The following is a 19,205-nucleotide window of genomic DNA, read 5'->3' as shown; positions in this document are numbered from 1 at the left end:
CTGTAAAACTAAAGGTATAAACTGTTGAAATTACCCCAAATTCCAGCACCCTGATTTATTTTTTTAATACTTTAACTAAACCACAGAGAGGAAGAAAAGAAAAACCTACTATCAAAATATACTCTATAAATATGAATCTTCACAAAAAAACTTGCTAAATTATGAAAGACTGTCAGCAGACAGTTAAGGAAGAACTGCTTAATAAATGCAGTCTATATAAATTAAATATGAGGGAAACATTTAAAAAGAAAAATGAAAAAGTTTCAATAGATGCTAAAAAGATCATTGTAATACTGTAACAGTTAGTACCTACTGGCTAGACAGTACCAAACTGATATATTAGCACTGTTACCCAAGAACTGTGTTCTGGGCACCGGTGTGAAAATACTGCCAACTCCTGACATTCTGCTGCCTAGTTAAAGGTCTTTTTATTAACAGTAGTATATATATGGTATAAAATATCAACAAGTAGTAATATAAACATGAAACCAAAAAACCCAACTGAAATTGGGTAAGGGACTTTTGAGAGAACACAAAGAAAAAATGTCTGACACTGAAGTCTTAAAAGACTATAGAACAATCAACAAAGAAAATAGAATCTTCCTCAATTGCCTGAATCATTTACAAAGCTAGGGAACGAAGCAACTGAGAACATAAGGAAGAAAGTAATCAGGATTAGGAAATGGATAGACAATGTGGTCTAGAGAGCTGTCTAAGATAAAACTCACAACATTGGGTTTGATTTTGCAGATGAGCTAGACAGTACATAATTTTTTTACTCCTTTTCCTAGTAATACTTCAACACAAAAGCAGGTGATAATAAAAAAAAATCAGCTGATAATTATACATTTAATGACTCATTTTTAATCCAGAGGTCACTGCTAGCCTCAGTTTTATGAAGCAGTATCTGCTTACTGGTTTTTTTTAATTGCTCTGAGATTTATATTTATGGTAACAACATATGCCTATTGAAAATGATGGAAGTCAGTTCCTTTTATGCTTGATGGAAGCTGCTATCAAAAAGTAGGAACTTCCATTTCCAAAACTGGTGGACTAGGTAATCTGTATTGCTTCTACTCAACTAGAAAATGTAGACAAATTAGTATTTATTTACTATAGTTTAAAGGCATTAGAGAAGCAACAAGACAGTGTACAGTTACCTGAGGAAAGTAAATTCAATACTAGGGCCTAGAAGATTTAGCTAATTCTGGAGAGGGGAGCTGCATACCCAAACCAAAGCAAAAGATTACTGGAGTGATTGTTAAAGTCCAAGGAGGATATTCTGGATATAATAGCAGAAACTATCAAAGTTTAAAATCAGAATCTTCCAACAATATCTAAGTTTTTCACCTTACCTTTAATATGTTACTAATGCTCTTCAAGAGACTCCCTTCCCAAATGCCCAACAGGCAGTAATGGAAAGAGAATATGTATCAGTGCCTAATTAGTTCTACCATTCTAAAGATGTGTGCAGTAATTATATACTTAAGTTTAAATTAATAAGTGTGTAATCTTATCACTCATAATCTAAAAGTCATAGTGAAAAACCAATTTATAACCTACGGAGACTCATTTGCTAGGACAGGTTATGTAGTCATAAAATCAGTCCTTGAAATCTGAGAAAATAATGGGTTTTTCATGTACTCTTTTCATAATTTCATAAATTTCATTTCAAAAGTAAAGTTAGAAAATAAGCTCGTATTCGGTCCAACTGGTTAAAAATAAGGATTTAATCTGAGAATTCACTATACACTAAGCAGTGTGCCAAATGCCAGGGAAACAACAGCGATATCAACTATCATTTTTCCCCACAGGTTAAACTAAATTACAAACACATGGAAGAATTTATATATTACTGGCTTTCTGGGAAAATTACTGTCAATTATAAATGATTTAGTACTCTCCAATAGCATAATTGGGCTTCCCTGGTGGCTCAGACAGTAAAGAATCTGCCTGCAATTCTGGAGACCCTGGGTTCAATCTCTGGGTCGGGAGATCCCATGGAGAAGGAAATGGCAACTCATTCCAGTATTCTTTCCTGGAAAATTCCATGGACAGAGAAACTTGACAAGCTACAGCCCAAACAGGTTACAAAGAGTCAGACACAACAGACTGACTAAGCACGCACACAAGCAATAGCATAATTAGTAATAAGCATTTCTGTAGTTAATAATGATATTAGCAAAAAGCCATATAAACTAACAAGTAAAACTTTCTCTTAGACAACCAAAAACAGTTTGTCTCACCTTGGCACCGTATTTGGAATAGTTCATTTCTGTTAGTGTTACTGGTCGTAACTTGTCAATATCTCCAAAGGCTACACCAGGAACGTACAGGGCACAAACGATGTGAACCCATCTATAAGATAAGATATGAGAAAAGATATGATTTTGTTATCAAACCTTCTGATAAAATGCCCACGTGGAAAATAAACATAAAATATATCTGCCATATCAAATAACTACTGCAAGAATTTTATGGCCAGGTCTCAAAACCTCAGACATACAACTAAAGAATATTAAACACTTATATAATTATATCATTTAATTACAGAAAAGGGGACTGCAATAAGCACTACTTTTCCAGCAGCTTAGCCAAAGCTGAGAGATAACAACTATAATTGCCTTTCACTTAATATTCACCGCACTTTGCACTTATCTGTTATTCTTAAATATTTGCACAAAACCACTATTCAAATGAAACAAAACATTTTCATGTGCATGGAAAGGTATGCACAATATTTTAAGCACTCTGAGAATTAAGGATCCTAATTTAAGAACTGTGACGTTAGTTACTCTGCATAAATTATATAACATTGATCTTTCCTGCTACTTTTTTCTAAAAGCTATTGGATAATCCTTAAGGACATATTTAAAAAAAAAAATTCTTGGTGTGCATCTTAACTTTCTTTCTTCCTAGGTTGAAACTGATTGATAGGAGACTGGACAGAAGAGTTGTGATAATATAAGGAAGTCACAGTTCATTCAGCTCATCTGATCACCATACAACCTATGTACTATGTATGTGCCCCACAAATAAATAATTTTTAAAGTCTGGATGATTTTACAACACTAAACAACAGCAACAACAAAATGTTCAGAGTTTCAGTGTACTAAAAAAAAAAGTAGGAATTGATTCTAATTACATTTTTTTAAAACTGTTCTGAATCTCTATAAAATATATCAGGAACTCTTTCTGTTTGCTTACAACCATGCAAAATACAGGACCACTAGATTTTGAAATGTAAACAGATCTCCCTCATCTCTGCAAGAAAGAAGGTAAAAATGAGATGGCAAATATCTCTTAACCTTGTGAAAATATTAACAACAAATTTTACTTTATCATAGCTTGAGAGGCTATGATTGCTACCTGGTTCTGTTTTGTGATGCACTATGAGTCTTAAAGAAATAAGACTAAGAATCATTTTATAGAGGTACTGGGGAAAATAGTTACAAATCTTTAAAATTTATCCTTTTTTACTGGGAAGAAAATTCAAAGTTTTGAGATTTTCTTGATAAAATGTTTTAATCCAACTTCCCAAATGTATCCTGTGGAGTTCAATATAAAGATACACATCTTCAACGAGCAGCTGCTTTCTCAATTTAATTTGTGCAGTTTTTTCATGCTCCACTGATGTATTAAATGCCGCTGTACTCTGTAGGAGTTTATCTTTGATAAACCCAACAGCTGACTGCTTGCTTCATATTGACCTTCTTAAAATCTTTTAGAACTAGTCACACAAGTACCACAGATTGAAACTGCCATTTCAGTGTGACTGGCACAAAAGTGTATCATTTTCCACAACCACACTTATGAGGATGCCAACTTGAGTCTTTATTAAAATACATACCAAACAGCTGAGATAATTTTGGTCCTTTTTAATATCTGTTGTATATAGATTTTTGTTCGTTTGTTTAACTAAATGTACTTTAGAACCTTGTAATTAAGACAAATTGAGAAATCAAAAAGGAATAAACTTCCTTGTTACTTTATCATTCATTTTTCTTGGAGCTTTGAAGGCAGATGTTGATCAGGAAAGGGAACAAAAAACAAGCATCCCATAGGACCACCAAAAAAACAAGAGTCAGAATTGTCATTCTAGCACAGAAGCTATTAATACATTCTTTTAAATTTACATATTTTAATAAAGCAAACTAAGTAGAAAAATACTTCACAAAAACTCATTTCAAATAAGAACTACATTCATCGATCAAACTTGATTTTGAAATGCTTTGTACTTGCGGTGTCTTTATAACACATTAAAAAAACTCATTTCAGGAGTTATTTTCATTCCTGCATTTATTCATTCAGTAATTAATTACTGAGCGACTGAACTGAACTGAAGAACACAGCACCAGGCAGGCAGTGGGGAAGTGACAAAGAAGTATGTGAAATGCTTGCAGCATAAGGTGTGATATGCTATTAAAGTATGTGTAATATTTCCTATATTCAGGTTTATAATACCACTAAGGCAGGATGCTGGGAGGGATTGGGGGCAGGAGGAGAAGGGAGGATGAGATGGCTGGATGGCATCACTGACTTGATGGACATGAGTCTGGGTGAACTCCGGGAGTTGGTGACGGACAGGGAGGCCTGGCGTGCTGCAATTCATGGGGTCGCAAAGAGTCGGACACGACTGAGTGACAGAACTGAACTGAACTGAAGGCAGGATAAAATACTCTCTTTAAGAAAAAAATAAAATAAAAATTCAATGATAAGAATGTATTGATGGTCTTCTCACATTAAACTGCATTATTTTCTATTGTAGTATATGCGGCTCCCATCAGACACAGAAGGGAAAGCAGTCTAAATGGCCTATGTAATAGAAGAAAATTTCAAAAATTTTTCATTCTTTCCATACATAGTTCTTTCTTTTCATCTGTTTTCCATTTGAAGCTAGAGTACTAAATACCTTGTCAAATCTTCATGGCTTTTTTGCTCTTGATTCAAGCTAGTATTACATCCCTCAAACTGTATCAAGACCTGTAATTCCCACAGTACTCTACAGGTAAGTATGGGCATCAACACAAATAAAATGTTCAAAGAGCATAAAGAATTTTCCAGGCTACACCAACAAGGGAGGTGTCTACATATATGAAAGATCCACAGAAGTCAATATAAATATATCTGAGTAAAACTCAATGGTTAAAGAAGCCTCCCTTTTCTTCAATCAGAGACAATTTTACAAGTTAGTTTGTGGATTGTGTATTAGTATATATTACATATTAGTGTAGTAACAGAGCTACTTTATAGTTTCTCAATAGAAATTTCAAATTATTGACAAGAGAAAAGGTAAAATAAATGCTCTTCCCTAAAAGGAAATTGTGTTTCTCAAAGCTGCCGTACTTTTTCACAACCACTTATTACCATAAATTTCAAATTGCAGGACCGAAAAGTTATTAAGAAAGGATTTATGCAGTTTCTTTTCTAAGATTACCTTAAATAAATGGAATAGTATCAAAAAAGCACTAGCAGTAGACGTAGCAGCAGCAGAGGAACTAAGGAGATATTTATTACACACTTAAGTTTCAGAAACTACACTGTTTACAGAAATCATCTCATTTCAGTTCAGTTCAGTGACTCAGTCATGTCCGACTCTTTGCGACCCCATGGACTGCAACACACCAGGCTTCCCTATCCATCACCAACTCCCAGAGCCTACTCAACTCATGTCTATTGAGTCAGTGATGCCATCTGACCATCTCATCCTGTCGTCCCCTGCGCCTCCTGCCTTCTATCTTTCCAGCTACAGGGTCTTTTCACATGAGTCAGTTCTTTGCATCAGGTGGCCAAAGTATTAGAGTTTCAGCTTCAGCATCAGTCCTGCCAATGAGTATTCAGGACTGATTTCCTTTAGGATGGACTGGTTGGATCTCCTTGCAGTCCAAGGGACTCTCAAGAGTCTTCTCCAACACCACAATTCAAAAGCATCAATTCGTCAGCGCTCAGTTTTCTTTATAGTCCAACTCTCACAATCATACATGACTACTGAAAAAACCATAGCTTTGACTAGATGGACCTTTGTTGGCAAAGTAATGTCTCTGCTTTTTAATATGCTATCTAGGTTGGTCATAACTTTTCTTCCAAGGAGCAAGCATCTTTTAATTTCATGGCTGCAGTCACCATTTGCAGTGAATTGGAGCCTAAAAAAATAAAGCCTGTCACTGTTTCCACTGTTTCCCCATCTATCTGCCATGAAGTGATGGGACCAGATGCCATGATCTTAGTTTTCTGAATGCTGAGTTTTAAGCCAGCTTTTTCACTCTTTCATCAAGAGACTCTTTAGTTCTTCTTCGCTTTCTGTCATATGGGTGGTGTCATCTGCATATCTGAGCTAATTGCTATTTCTCCTGGCAATCTTGATTCCAGTTTGTGCTTCATCCAGCCCAGAATTTCTCATGATGTACTCTGCATATAAGTTAAATAAGCAGAGTGACAATATACAGCCTTGATGTACTCCTTTCCCTATTTGGAACTAGACTGTTGTTCCATTTCCAGTTCTAACTGTTGCTTCCTGACCTGCACACAGATTTCTCAAGAGACAAGTCAGGTGGTCTGGTATTCCCATCTCAGGAAGAATTCTCTACAGTTTGTTGTGATCCACACAGTCAAAGGTTTTGACGTAGTCAGTAAAGCAGAAATAGATGATTTTCTGGAACTCTCTTGCTTTTTCGATAATCAATGGGTGTTGGCAATTTGATCTCTGGTTCCTCTGCCTTTTCTAAAACCAGCTTGAACATCTGGAATTTCACAGTTCACGTACTGTTGAAGCCTGGCTTGGAGAATCTTAAGGTTTACTTTACTAGCGTGTGAGATGAGTGCAATTGTGCAGTAGTTTGAGCGTTCTTTGGCATTGCCTTTCTTTGGGATTGGAATGAAAACTGTCCTTTTCCAGTCCTGTGGCCACTGCTGAGTTTCCCAAATTTGCTGGCATATTCAGTGCAGCAGTTTCATCATCTCATTTAATCCTCTCAAAAGTGCTAGGAAACTGAGGCATAAAATGGTTAAATTACTTGCCTAAAATCACAGTAAGAAAAAACCAGAATACAAATATAGGCAGTCTAACTTGAAAGCACACACTTTTAATGTTGTAGTAAATTTCCTAATTCTAGGTCAAAGTGAGTCCAGGCATAAAATAATGGCATTGTCTATGACACAAACCACAGACTCAATTCAATACATCAAATAATGTGTTAAATGTTTATTTTGAGGATAAGCAATGAGGGACAAGAAGTAAACTTTTTGGTCATTTTCCTAGACATCAATATACAAGGTAGTCATTTCTCCTAGATACCCTCAATATACAGTCTCCAAGATTCCATGATAGACTCTGTGCTATCCCAACTGTATGGCAATACTTTTCAAGGGCCTACCCACCAATTAAGGTAAAAATGAAAAAAATAGCTTTTACTTTACTAAAATAAAATTTATTAAGTTTAAAAAAACCATTTTTTGGCATATAATGCATCCTATCATTTCAAAATTTTAAATATGAAAAATGATCGTGATAATTTGTCTAGGTTATTTCACTGTTCTTATTAAAATATTAAACATTTAGTAAAATACTGAAATATCCATATGTGGTAAAATAAAAAATTGAGTACCCCCTCTTACATGGGGGAAGAGGGTAAGTAGTGATATATAATACATAAAAGGTTAGGAACTAATCTTATATTAGTCACCCATCCCAACTGGTAGTCTCCTGGGGAAAAACAAGAAAGATGCCAACACTGTAACAATGACAACTGTTCAAATGTGATACTAAAAACGAGTGTGAATCTAGTGAAAAGAACACAGTTCTCTGGACCAGTTATCATTTTAGTGCCTCTCAGCTCAAATCCACTCTTCAATATCTGCTTTGAAATAATGAACAGAATCCCAACAGCACTTCCCATCTACACGATCCTCGGCTCTGTCTCAGTAGAGTGGCAGAAGGCACGGTAAGAGGAAGGGGCTTCTCTTCAGGATGGGAAAAGGACACCCACCAGTGCTCTGCCCTCAGTGACCTTGCAGACCCGGCCTGAAGATCACTTTTTTGTGGCCCTCTCAACCTAGACACCACACACTCCTGGCTTGAAACCACTGCCCAGTTACCCATTTGCCAAGAACAGGCCAGGTACTGGCCCAGGCAAACCAGCCAACTTCCCTGCCATCCAGCAAGCTCAAACTACACTTTCTCTAACAAGGCCTGAACCATAGTCTTGGGGAAGGTGTCTCCCTTCCAAGTTTGTCTTTCCCTGGAAACTCTCTCTCAGCTCTACAGTATTATTCTTCAGAGTTCTTTTATATCTTTATGGCTTAGTACTTCTTTAAGTTAAATATCCCCTTTTATAATCATTGTATAGGTTCTATTTACTAATATACTCTTGAAGTCAAACAGATCTGAGTTCAAATTTAACTATGAACTTGTTCAAAATTATGTAAAGATCTGAGCCTCAGCTTCCACCTATAAAATAGGCAACTTTACCATCTCTCTGATCATACAGTCATTCCTAAGATTAAATGGCATTATAGGCTATAAAGGCAAATGCAGATACTCAGTAAATGATCTTTCTTCCTCTTTGCCCTGATATGTAGCCTCCTGTCCACTTACTCTATGTCAAAAAGACAAAAAGAAGCAATCAAATGAAAATGTCTAACTCAGAAAATCATAAATACAAAAATAGAAGCATATGCATTATAAAGCAGATATATTAACACAAAAGAATTATGACATCAACCTTCCAGCATCTGTCTCCTTGAAAATTCCATCCTGATTGGGACACAGTTCACAGCTAGGGGAAACACCACATTTACAGGCATCACAAAACCAAGGTTCAGTGGAGTTTTCAGAAGCTGAACTCATAATAGAGTCACTCTCTCCATCAACTCCATAACAACCTAAAAAAAAAAAAAGACGTATGATTAGAGTTTACTTTTTAAACTCACATTTATAAAGTTACAAAAGAAAAAGGGAAAGGAAGCAGAGAATAATTCTGAAAATTAACGGTTTAGAAGAATGATATTAAAGTCAAAACACAGAACTGAAATCATTTTATAAAAATGTTTTCACCATTTCATACTGTATGCAATGACATAACTTTACGACAAGTTTAGGTCTACTGGAAAGCATTACAGAAAGGGAAAATTTTACAGTTCTTTAGAATTTTTTTACAAAAAACACATTAAAATATGAGTTTTCACTATACAGAAATCAGAACTATTGAGTCTAGGAACTATTAATTAGTAAATATTTTCAAGCTACCTTTGTACTGAGCATTTAAATATATCTAAAAGACCATGATCATGTAAAACATACAAACAAAAACCTCTGATTTAATTTTGTATGAATTTGGTTAAAACACAAATTCATACAACCATAAATGCAAAGTAAGTACTAGTAAAAGGAAAATAATAGGCATACACATACATAAATTAAGGCTACTAAGCAATCTGAATAGTTTAGAGATAAACAAGCGAGTTCCATTCACAATTGAGCCAGTCTAGAGCTATACAAGGTATCTGATCTATTTAACATTTATAATTCTACTATCTTCTGTAAAAATGTATCCAGAACTGAAATAATGAAAAGAAGGGTAGCATAATCCTTCACATTTTAGAGTAGGACATCAACCCTTATTGTGGCTTATAATAAACAGTACTTCCCTGGTTAATCACAATAGTCATGACTCCTAAATAGTTTTTGTTTTTTTACCTAAATGGTGCTTGATGTACCACAAACTTCATATTATCTCTCATATTCTAGAAAGGAAGATACTGCTCTCATGACAAACTGTACTTTAGAAAAATAATACACATTAAAAATTAAATAGATAACAACCTAATTCTATTAATAGTTCCAATTATGCCCATTATCTTTAGGTTGGGCATTTCTCTGATCTCCTAAGACACATTTATTACTCTCAAGGTAGGTCACTTCTACAAACAGCCTACTATTAACCATCCCAGGATAATTCTGACCAGGTTTATCCTAATAGGGTGGTCTTATTGCCAAATTCTAAGGAGCACTCAAAGTACCCTCCAATAAACTGAAGCCACTAAATATACCACTATGAGAAACATATGTAAGTAACAATTCTCTCTCAAAAGGTCTCACCATGGAGGTGAGTTTCCATGCATCCATGTAAGATCATGTGACTACTGGAACTGATTGAACACTCCACAGACAACAGAAGCCTGATGAAAACTGTCTTCTCACAACCACCAAAGATACCCAAAGTGAAACAAATAAGTATGTAATCCCATCACTTCATGGCAAATAGATGGGGAAACACTGGAAACACAGACTTTATCTTCCTGAGCTTCAAAATCACTGCAATGGTGACTGCAGCCATGAAATTCAAAGACGCTTACTCCTTGGGAAAAAAGTTATGAGCAACCTAGACAGCATATTAAAAAGCAGAGACATTACTTTGTCAACAAAGGTCCATCTAGTCAAAGCTATGGTTTTTCCAGTAGTCATGTATGGATGTGAGAGTTGGACTATAAAGAAGGCTGACTGCTGAAGAACTGATGTTTTTGAACTGTGGTGTTGGAGAAGATTCTTGAGAGTCTCCTGGACCTCAAAGAGATCAAACCAGTCAATCCTAAAGGAAATCAGTCCTGAATATTCATTGGAAGGACTGATGCTGAAGCTGAAACTCTAATACTTTGGCCACCTGATGGGAAGAACAGACTCATTGGAAAAAACCCTGATGCTGGGAAAGATTGAAGGCTAGAGGAGAAGGGGACGACAGAGGATAAGATGGTTGGATGGCATCACCAACTCAATGGACATGAGTTTGAGCAAGCTATGGGAGCTGGTGAAGAACAAGGCAAGCCTGGCGTGCTGCATCCCATGGGGTCACAAAGAGTTGGAAGTGAATGGAGCGACTGAACAACAAATGTTATTCAAAGGTTTTACAACAGTGAACCTCAACATAATCCAAATGTCATACAGAAGAATGTTAAAAATTTTAAAGGAGCTAGACTATCACGTACAAGAAAAGATTCAAAATATTAATTTCTTTAAATCATCTAATTGTGGATAGTAATAATTATTACCTTTATCACTTCTGTCTGGATATACATTTTTAAAATGATAAACCATAAAATGAAAAAGAAATAAAATTTTCCTCTTGGGAGTAGTTATTATTGATTATCAGCAAGATAAGAACATTTTTCAGTAAAAATAACAGTAAGCAAATAGTTTATTTGAAGAAAAATCACAAAATAATAAAAAACAGTGAATTTGATTTCTCAGTTATGTAATACCACAAGGAAAAAAACTATTTTCTTTACAAAATAATATTTTTCAGGCAATTTTTTTCATTAGTATTCACATGAAGTCCCAAGTTAAAAAACCCTCCAAATGACTATCCATTTTACTCATCTCATTCACCAATATCAAGGTAAATCATAGCAGCTCACTCTTTTAAAATAAAGCAAAGTTTCAATTTTAATTTTTAAAGAATACACCACACATTTGACAAACATCTGATTAAACAATGATTTTAAACAATGATTAAATCACCTACAAAAACCTCAGAAGTGATTTCTAAGGGTCCCTTTAAACATTGGTATCACATAAGCTTAAAGAACAATGAACAAGTGGATAAGTATTTCTTCTTCAGCTTCACTGCCCTTGAAAAATGATCTACACTGTGTTACTGCCTTTACAGTCTTCAACTTGCCACTTTTCCATATTTCTCTGCCATATCTGTTGTGTCTACTGAGCTGTAGACTGAAATTCTAACATTTATATCCACTCTAATCCATTTAAATTAAAGACTAAATACATTTTAACATCTTTTTCTTTCTTTCATACACAACAATTTAAACTACCATAAAATGAGGTTTATTCTCTTCAACCTATCTAATTTTGAGTAAAAGATACAAAAAGTACACCTTCAATATGATTATGGAAAAAAGGTTTTTTATATGATGATATATAGAAAATTAAAAATTTATAGATACATAAAACCTATTTCATATAGGTTTTTCATGTTTTAAAATGGGTAAACAGGAAAACCATGTTTGCTATTATTTTAGCAAAATCTCAACTTAAAAATCTCTCTAAATTATAATTATTTAAGCTTTTTTTTTTAAGGGAAAAATATAAAGGAAATACATCAAAGCACTAACTATGGTTGTCTGGATATTAGGACTGTTAGAAATGTTTTATTTCTTGAAATTATGATCAAGGCTTCCCTGGTGGCCCAGTGGTTAAAAAAAAAAAAAAAAAAAATACACCTGCCAGTGCAGAAGGCACATATTCAGTCCCTGGGTTGGGAAGATCCCCTGGAGGAGGAAATAGCAACCCACTCCAGTGTTCTTGCCTGGAAACCCACAGAGGAGCCTGGAGGCCTATAGTCCATGGGGTCACAAAAGAGTCGGACATGACTCAACAATTAATATCAACCTCTGAGTAGCACAACCTATGTGAATCTTATTTAATGAAAAATAATATAAAATGTGTCTATAATTGTTTTGAATTATTCAAGAAATATGTACAGTCCAAAAAAAAAAAAAGAAATATGTACAGTCCAAATCAGAGGAGACTTTCCCCATTCAACTTGTCACTGGGGACCAAAAGACCTACAGTCTTCTACTTTCTAGCTGTGTAACTTTGACCAACCACATCACTGAGGCTGAGTTACCTGACCTTCATTAAGTATTTAATATTTATCCTATCTCTCAGTACAAAAAAAACAGGAACACAAAATTTGCTATTTAAAACATTTTTTTCTGTACTTAACATCCTATCACTAGAACTCTGATTATAAAACCTACTAAAAGTTTTTAAGTAAACTGAGTAATATTGCTGATGATGAGAAAAGAACTTATAATATGCATGATACCTATCACAAATATATCCTAAGGCACAAAAGAGACAAAATGCAGTTGACACATAAAGTCCAAATGGTGATTACTTGAACATCTGCTACTCCGTGAACACTGCTAAGGAAACATTTTTTCATATGCTAAGAAAAAAAAAAAAAAGTCTAGGGCTAGGCTAATAGCAGACTGGAAAATAAATGAAATGGGGGGGGGGTGGGAGGAATATCTCTTAGAGACCTTATTTAAAACATTGTTGGCAAGTATACTACCTAATGCTCTGTCATGTACTATGACATGCAGGTGACATTTTTCTTCAGACACAGTGCAATCAATATATCAGGATAACTGACATCACAGTCAGGGGTACCCTACTATTACAAGTCAGTTACAAGATCTTGTCACAAAGGTGTTTATACTAAGTGACAAGTTGCAACCTCAAAAGAAAAGAGATTTATCTACATTTAGATGAAGTACTCCAAAAAGAATTAGACAGTTATACATTTAAAAAGCACATTTGGAAAACTATCTTTTAGCAAAATCTCAGCTTAAAGATCTCTCTAAATTATAATTATTTAAGCATTTCTTTTAAGGGAAAAAGATAAAGGAAATACATCAAAGCAATAACTATGGTTGTCTGGATATTAGGACTGTTAGAAATGTTTTATCGTCTCTCTGTTCTATACTTCCCTCATTTTTATTTACTATTCATCTGTGGTTCAGCTGGTAAAGAATCCACCTGCAAAGCAGGAGACCTGGGTTCGATCCCTGGGTTGGGAAGATCCCCTGCAGAAGAGAAAGGCTACCCACTCCAGTATTCTGGCCTGGAGAATTCCATGGACTGTATAGTTCATGGGGTCTCAAACAGTCAGACATGACAGCAACTTTCACTTACCCACTTACCCAATACATTATGATGGACAATTAGCTTTTTATAAAATAAAACATTTAAGAAGTTCATATTTAACCATGAAAATATTTAAGGAAAAGTGACCTGGTTAATTTACAATATGGAAGTCTGTCACTTAGGCACCTGATTAAAAATCAAAACCAAAAACACAAAACCTAGCAAGACTAGCTTCCCATTACGCCTTAGAAAACTTCCCTTCTTCTGGATTCATTAATTTTAGACAAAAATTCATTTTGGAACTTGTAGAAAGATCTACATATGTGACTGTATAAAAAAAAACGAACATTCTAAACAGTGAAAAATACCACAAAGTTAAAATGTACAGGACAAGGTGGAAAAGTATTTGCAAGGATACAAACTATTTGTAACACACATAACAGACAAAGGATTAACATTACTAAAAAAGAAAATTCCAATAAGTTAATAAGAAAAATGACAGGTTAAGAAATGACAAAGAGGGCTTCCCTGGTGGTCCAGTGATTGAGAGTCCACCTGCCAACGCAGGGGATACGGGGTTCAATCCCTGGTCAGGGGAGTCCCCATGTGCAGTGCGGCAGCTGAGCCCAAGACCACGACTACTGAAGCTCCTGTACCCCAGACCCTGTGCTCTGCAGGAAGAGATGACACAGCAATGAGAAGCTCGCACTCTGCAACTAAAGAGTAGCCCCCACTCACCATAGAGAAAAACCTGCACACAGCAGTGAAGACCCAGCACAGGCAAAAATAAAATACCTTTTTTTAAAAATAAAAAATAAAGACATGACATGAGAACTGTACAGCAAGCAATAGGAAAAAAGAAAAAAAAAAAAAACTGGCCACATATATTACTACCAAACTTCAATACTAATAAGAGGAACACATATTTTAATTAAGAGATAGTCTCCAAAAGGATTTTTAAAACTTACTAATATGCAATGTTGCAGAGTGATCAAATAGTATACTGTTGGAAGAATACTAATAAATACAGTCTTTTTGAAGGGCAATCTGGCAAAGTTTGTTAGAAAGTTTAAATGTACTTATATTTTGATTCATTCTAGAAATCTATCCTGTACAAATTATGACATTAATATATGTGACACATATTTGTTAACATGTCAGTGGAAAACTGGAAACAAAAAAAAAGTAAAGACATTATGGTTGATCCATTCTATAGCTATTAATATATACCATTTTAAAAAGTAGTAACATATCCCATACGTAACTCATATGAAAAGAATCTCAAGATTAAGAAATGAGTAAAATAAAGTAAGTCATGGGAGGGGAATCTCATGGAATTTATCTTATTTATTTATTGCAAGGTGGGGACTGTGCAAACATGCAAATGCATGTTGCATACTTGTGTGTATGTTAAGAGCCTGACAGAAGGGGCTCTCACTGGTAAAATTTGGACAAGTTAAGTATCAGAGTAATCAGGTTATAGATGATAATGAGACCACAGTAATACTGAAAAGGATAAAAGGGGAGAGGTTCTTTACAAAACAAGAGTTGCCTAATAAATGTAGAAAGAATGATAGAAAATCCCCATTCTGCAGCCACATGCATAACTGGCTCTGTCAATGATGCTAAAACCACTAAGTATAAGGCTGTTAGGCAACAGGATATTATAAAGTCTCAAGGTCATTACCCTATAGGTATTCATTAACTATAAAAAGTATAGCTTTAAAATGGAGAGGCTTGGATGACACTACCTTAGCACATCACCAACAATGTAATAAATTGCATTAAATGCTCTGGATGTGAAATGTCATCATAGCACTCTTATCAAAAAAAAAAAAAGTTTAAACTGAATCTAATCCAAAGGAAACAATAAAACAAATCCAGATTGAGGGATACTCTGCTGCTGCTGCTGCTGCTAAGTCACTTCAGTCATGTCCAACTCTGTGCGACCCCATAGACCGCAGCCCACCAGGCTCTGCCATCCCTGGGATTCTCCAGGCAAGAACACTGGAGTGGGTTGCCATTTCCTTCTCCAATGCATGAAAGTGAAAAGTGAAAGTGAAGTCGCTCAGTCATGTCAGACTCGTAGCGACCCCATGGACTGCAGCCCACCAGGCTCCTCCATCCATGGGATTTTCCAGGCAAGAGTACTGGAGTGGGTGCCATTGCCTTCTCCGGAGGGATACTCTACACAACATTTTAAAAACACTTTGATCTTTCAACAAGTCAACATAAATGATACAAAAGACAGAAACTTGTGATTAAGACACTGACAGGACCCAAAATGCAGTGCATGGTACATGAATGTATCCTGGATGGTAGGAGGGGAGAGCTGTGATAACAGAGGCATAGAGGGTACAAGGGGCGTTTGCATATTACTGACCATTGATCTTTTTGAAAAATATGTTTCTGTATGTGTACTCACATAAGATGTTACCTCCCACTATGTGAACTGTTTGCTTTAGGGACGACTACAAATTAGACTCAAATGAGAAAAGCATGAGGCTGCTTTATTGGCAAGCTGTGTTTTCCCTCCTCGATCCTTCTGAATAAGCTGGTGTTAAATGTAACCAATGGTAGTCTTGAAAATAATAAAGTGTAGATACCCTGGTAAGCCTTACTGAGCCACTCCTTCATATTATCAATGGAGCTAATGGTTTACTGTTCACATGAAACACCCTGGGATCCGTCATAATACAGATTCTGATTTAGAAGGTTAGGGACTTGGCCTCTGATCATGCTTTTCTAACAAATGTCCAGGTGATATGGATGCTGCCAGTTAATGCTGTGATCTGTGGACCACACTTTTGAGTAGCACAACTTTTTAAAAACTACTGAAATAGGTAAAAGTGACATTTTCGTTTAACTTTAAACCTTATTTACTTTAGATGCAGCAATAGTTCAAGTACACAGTGAGAAAGACCTTAAAAACTAAAATAATTAAGTTGCTATAAAAGCTCCTATTCAGATGAATAAGTAAAGGACTGAAACTTTACTTCTGACAGGCTGCTGACCTTGTTTTTGAGGAATACAAAATTAAAAGCTAAAAAGAATTAAAAATGTTGGTGAGTATGTGGAGAAAGGGGAATCCTTGTACACTGTTGGTGGCATGATAAACTGGCACGGCCACTACGGAAAAGAGTATGGATGTTCCTCAAAAAAACTAAAAATGAACTACCATATAATCCAGCAATTCCACTGCTAGAATACATTCAAAGAAAACAAAAACAAATTAGAAAAGATACATGCACCCCAATGTTCATAGCAGCATTACTTACAATAGACAAGATATGGAAGCAACCTAAAAGTACATCAACAGATGAACTGACACAGATCTGGTATGCACAACAGAATATTACTCAGCCATTCAAAAGAATGAAATTCTGCTATTCGCAACAAGGTAGATGGACCTAGACAGTACTATGTGTACGGGAATAAGATGGAAAAGACAAATACTCTATGTTATCATTTATATGTGAAATCTAAAAAAAATTAAACAAATGTATATAACAAAACAGAAATACACTCAATATATAGAGAACAAACTCATGGTTACCAGCAGGGAGAGGAAAAGTGGGAGGGGCCAGATAAGCATATGGGAATAAGACATACAAGCTACTATATATAAAATAAATAAGTAACAAGGATACATTGTACAGTTCAGCCACTAAATATAGCCACTATTTTGTAATAACTTTAAATGGATTATAGTCTATAAAAATACTGAATCAATACTTTATACATCTGAAATTAATATAATATTATAAAGCAACTTTACTTCAATAAATAAATAACAGGTCAGAAGGGAGAGTTCATTGTGATTTGTACAGGGTAGTAGTCCCCAGGAGATGCAGACTTGAGTCCAAAAGTAAGCAGCTAGAGTAAAAGAGCTGCTTTCCTATCACAGCTGTGAGACATTAAGGCCACAAGGCTGTAGCAGACTGACTCCCAGCAGTAAGACATCACCCTCAGATACATTCAAACATTTCTAAGGACCAGGCAACTATCAAACATGAGTGAGGGATTGAACAGAAGAGAGTGGTAAACCGAAGATTATAGGCTTCAGCAGCCCTATTCCACTCCAGATTGTTACCCATAGAAGTGAAAACCAACTGCTGTCAGAACTTCAAGAGAAGTTCAAATTCCTAAATATGTAAAATAAAATCTTCAGTTTTTAAATGTTAACAATCAATTCAATTTCTTAAAACCATTGTGCTAGCCTTAAATATCACATCCATGGTCAAAACCATGACCTATGAAGTAGAGGCAGTACCCTCAGCATGATGAATAGTAACACTAACAGCACTAGTCAGGCCTGCATCTCACATCAGCGCTGACGGTCATGCATACAAGCAGCGGTAACACATCTGTGACCAGCAGTGGTGATCAGCACGACAAACAAGGGCAGCACAGCTGCTACTTGTGATGTTCACCTATTCTGCAACTTCTCCAAGAAATCTGAACCACTCTTGGAGAACAAAAAGAACTCATACACACAACCATGTTGACTGGTCCAAGGTTATAATCAATCTCAAGTAGTCCCTTACTGCTGTCTGGTAATATATACACACATATATTATATACACACAACATATAACATGGGTGAATATGTAAGCATACACACACACACAATATTACATACGTTATTTCCCTAATCCATTTATTCCCCCAAATAACTATTTTATACCAACCTCTCACTCCTCAAATCTCCAACATCTCCCCACCTCTACACTCTGCTAATGGCTGCTTCCCATTTCACTGAGAAAATAAGCATTCAATTCCACATGTTCTAACCACCACATCCAACATCATACCTACCTCTGTACCCATATATTCTCTTTTCCCTCTAGTTACTATGCCAACTTTTATCTATTAAATCTCTTCCCTTGTGTTGGATCCTATCCTTTATAGCCTTGTACTCAAAGGACTTCCTCCAGCAACCGTTCCCCTTTCTTTCCTGACATCATCAACTGTTAACTTTCCATTTCCACTGGTCCCTTCCATCCATACACTAGCATCTCTGTCTCTGTGGCAGGCAGCCTCTAAGATGGCCCCCAGTATTAATATTCTTGGTATGTCTGCTCCTACATTTGACTAAGGTTGGTTCTATGTGAACAATGTAGCAGAATTGACAGTACATACCACGTTAACTAATCCCATATTTTCCCCCTTGCTTCTATGTATTTTACATTTATTTAATAAACCATGTGACATAAGCATTTTGTCTGTAAGCCTTGTTTCCCATACTCTTTGGGATGATTGCCGGGTAATGACTTGGAGTTTTTCTGCATTAGGGTCATTTCCCATAAGACAGGTTTCATCTTACTCTAAAAACAGTATTTGACAATTACAATCTATTCTGAAAACTTTTCATTACTCCAGGTCACTACTCAAGGCTCTTCTCCAATCTCACTGGCCCTCTGCTCCTCAACTGCTCTTGAAGTGCTCAAAGCACTATGCTATTTCCTAGAAAGCACATTTAGGCTCACAGTTTTAAATAACATCTGCAGGCTGATCAGTCCCAAATTTATCTCACCAGCCC

General features: G+C 35.7%; 1 protein-coding gene across 11 annotated transcripts in view; it reads right to left on the bottom strand.

Moving 5' to 3' along the window:
• The window catches only part of PHF14 (PHD finger protein 14), a 199,482-nt gene that overhangs the window by 162,009 nt on the left and 18,268 nt on the right, over positions 1–19,205 (bottom strand). For all 11 annotated transcript variants that reach the window (XR_009735798.1, XR_009735800.1, XR_009735799.1 and 8 more), the window contains exons 5-6: positions 8,721–8,880; positions 2,247–2,358 (exon numbers count right to left, since the gene is read on the bottom strand). Coding sequence is in view for 6 of the 11 variants with exons in the window: in XM_061413572.1 (XP_061269556.1) it covers positions 2,247–2,358; positions 8,721–8,880 (272 nt within the window). In the remaining 5 variants the exon portion in view is untranslated. The remainder of the gene's footprint in view (positions 1–2,246; positions 2,359–8,720; positions 8,881–19,205) is intronic.

The sequence above is a fragment of the Bos javanicus genome, chromosome 4, assembly GCF_032452875.1.
Source record: "Bos javanicus breed banteng chromosome 4, ARS-OSU_banteng_1.0, whole genome shotgun sequence".
NCBI lineage: Eukaryota > Metazoa > Chordata > Mammalia > Artiodactyla > Bovidae > Bos > Bos javanicus.
Note: the sequence above shows the minus strand (reverse complement) of the source record. Positions and strands in the feature narration are given on the sequence as shown.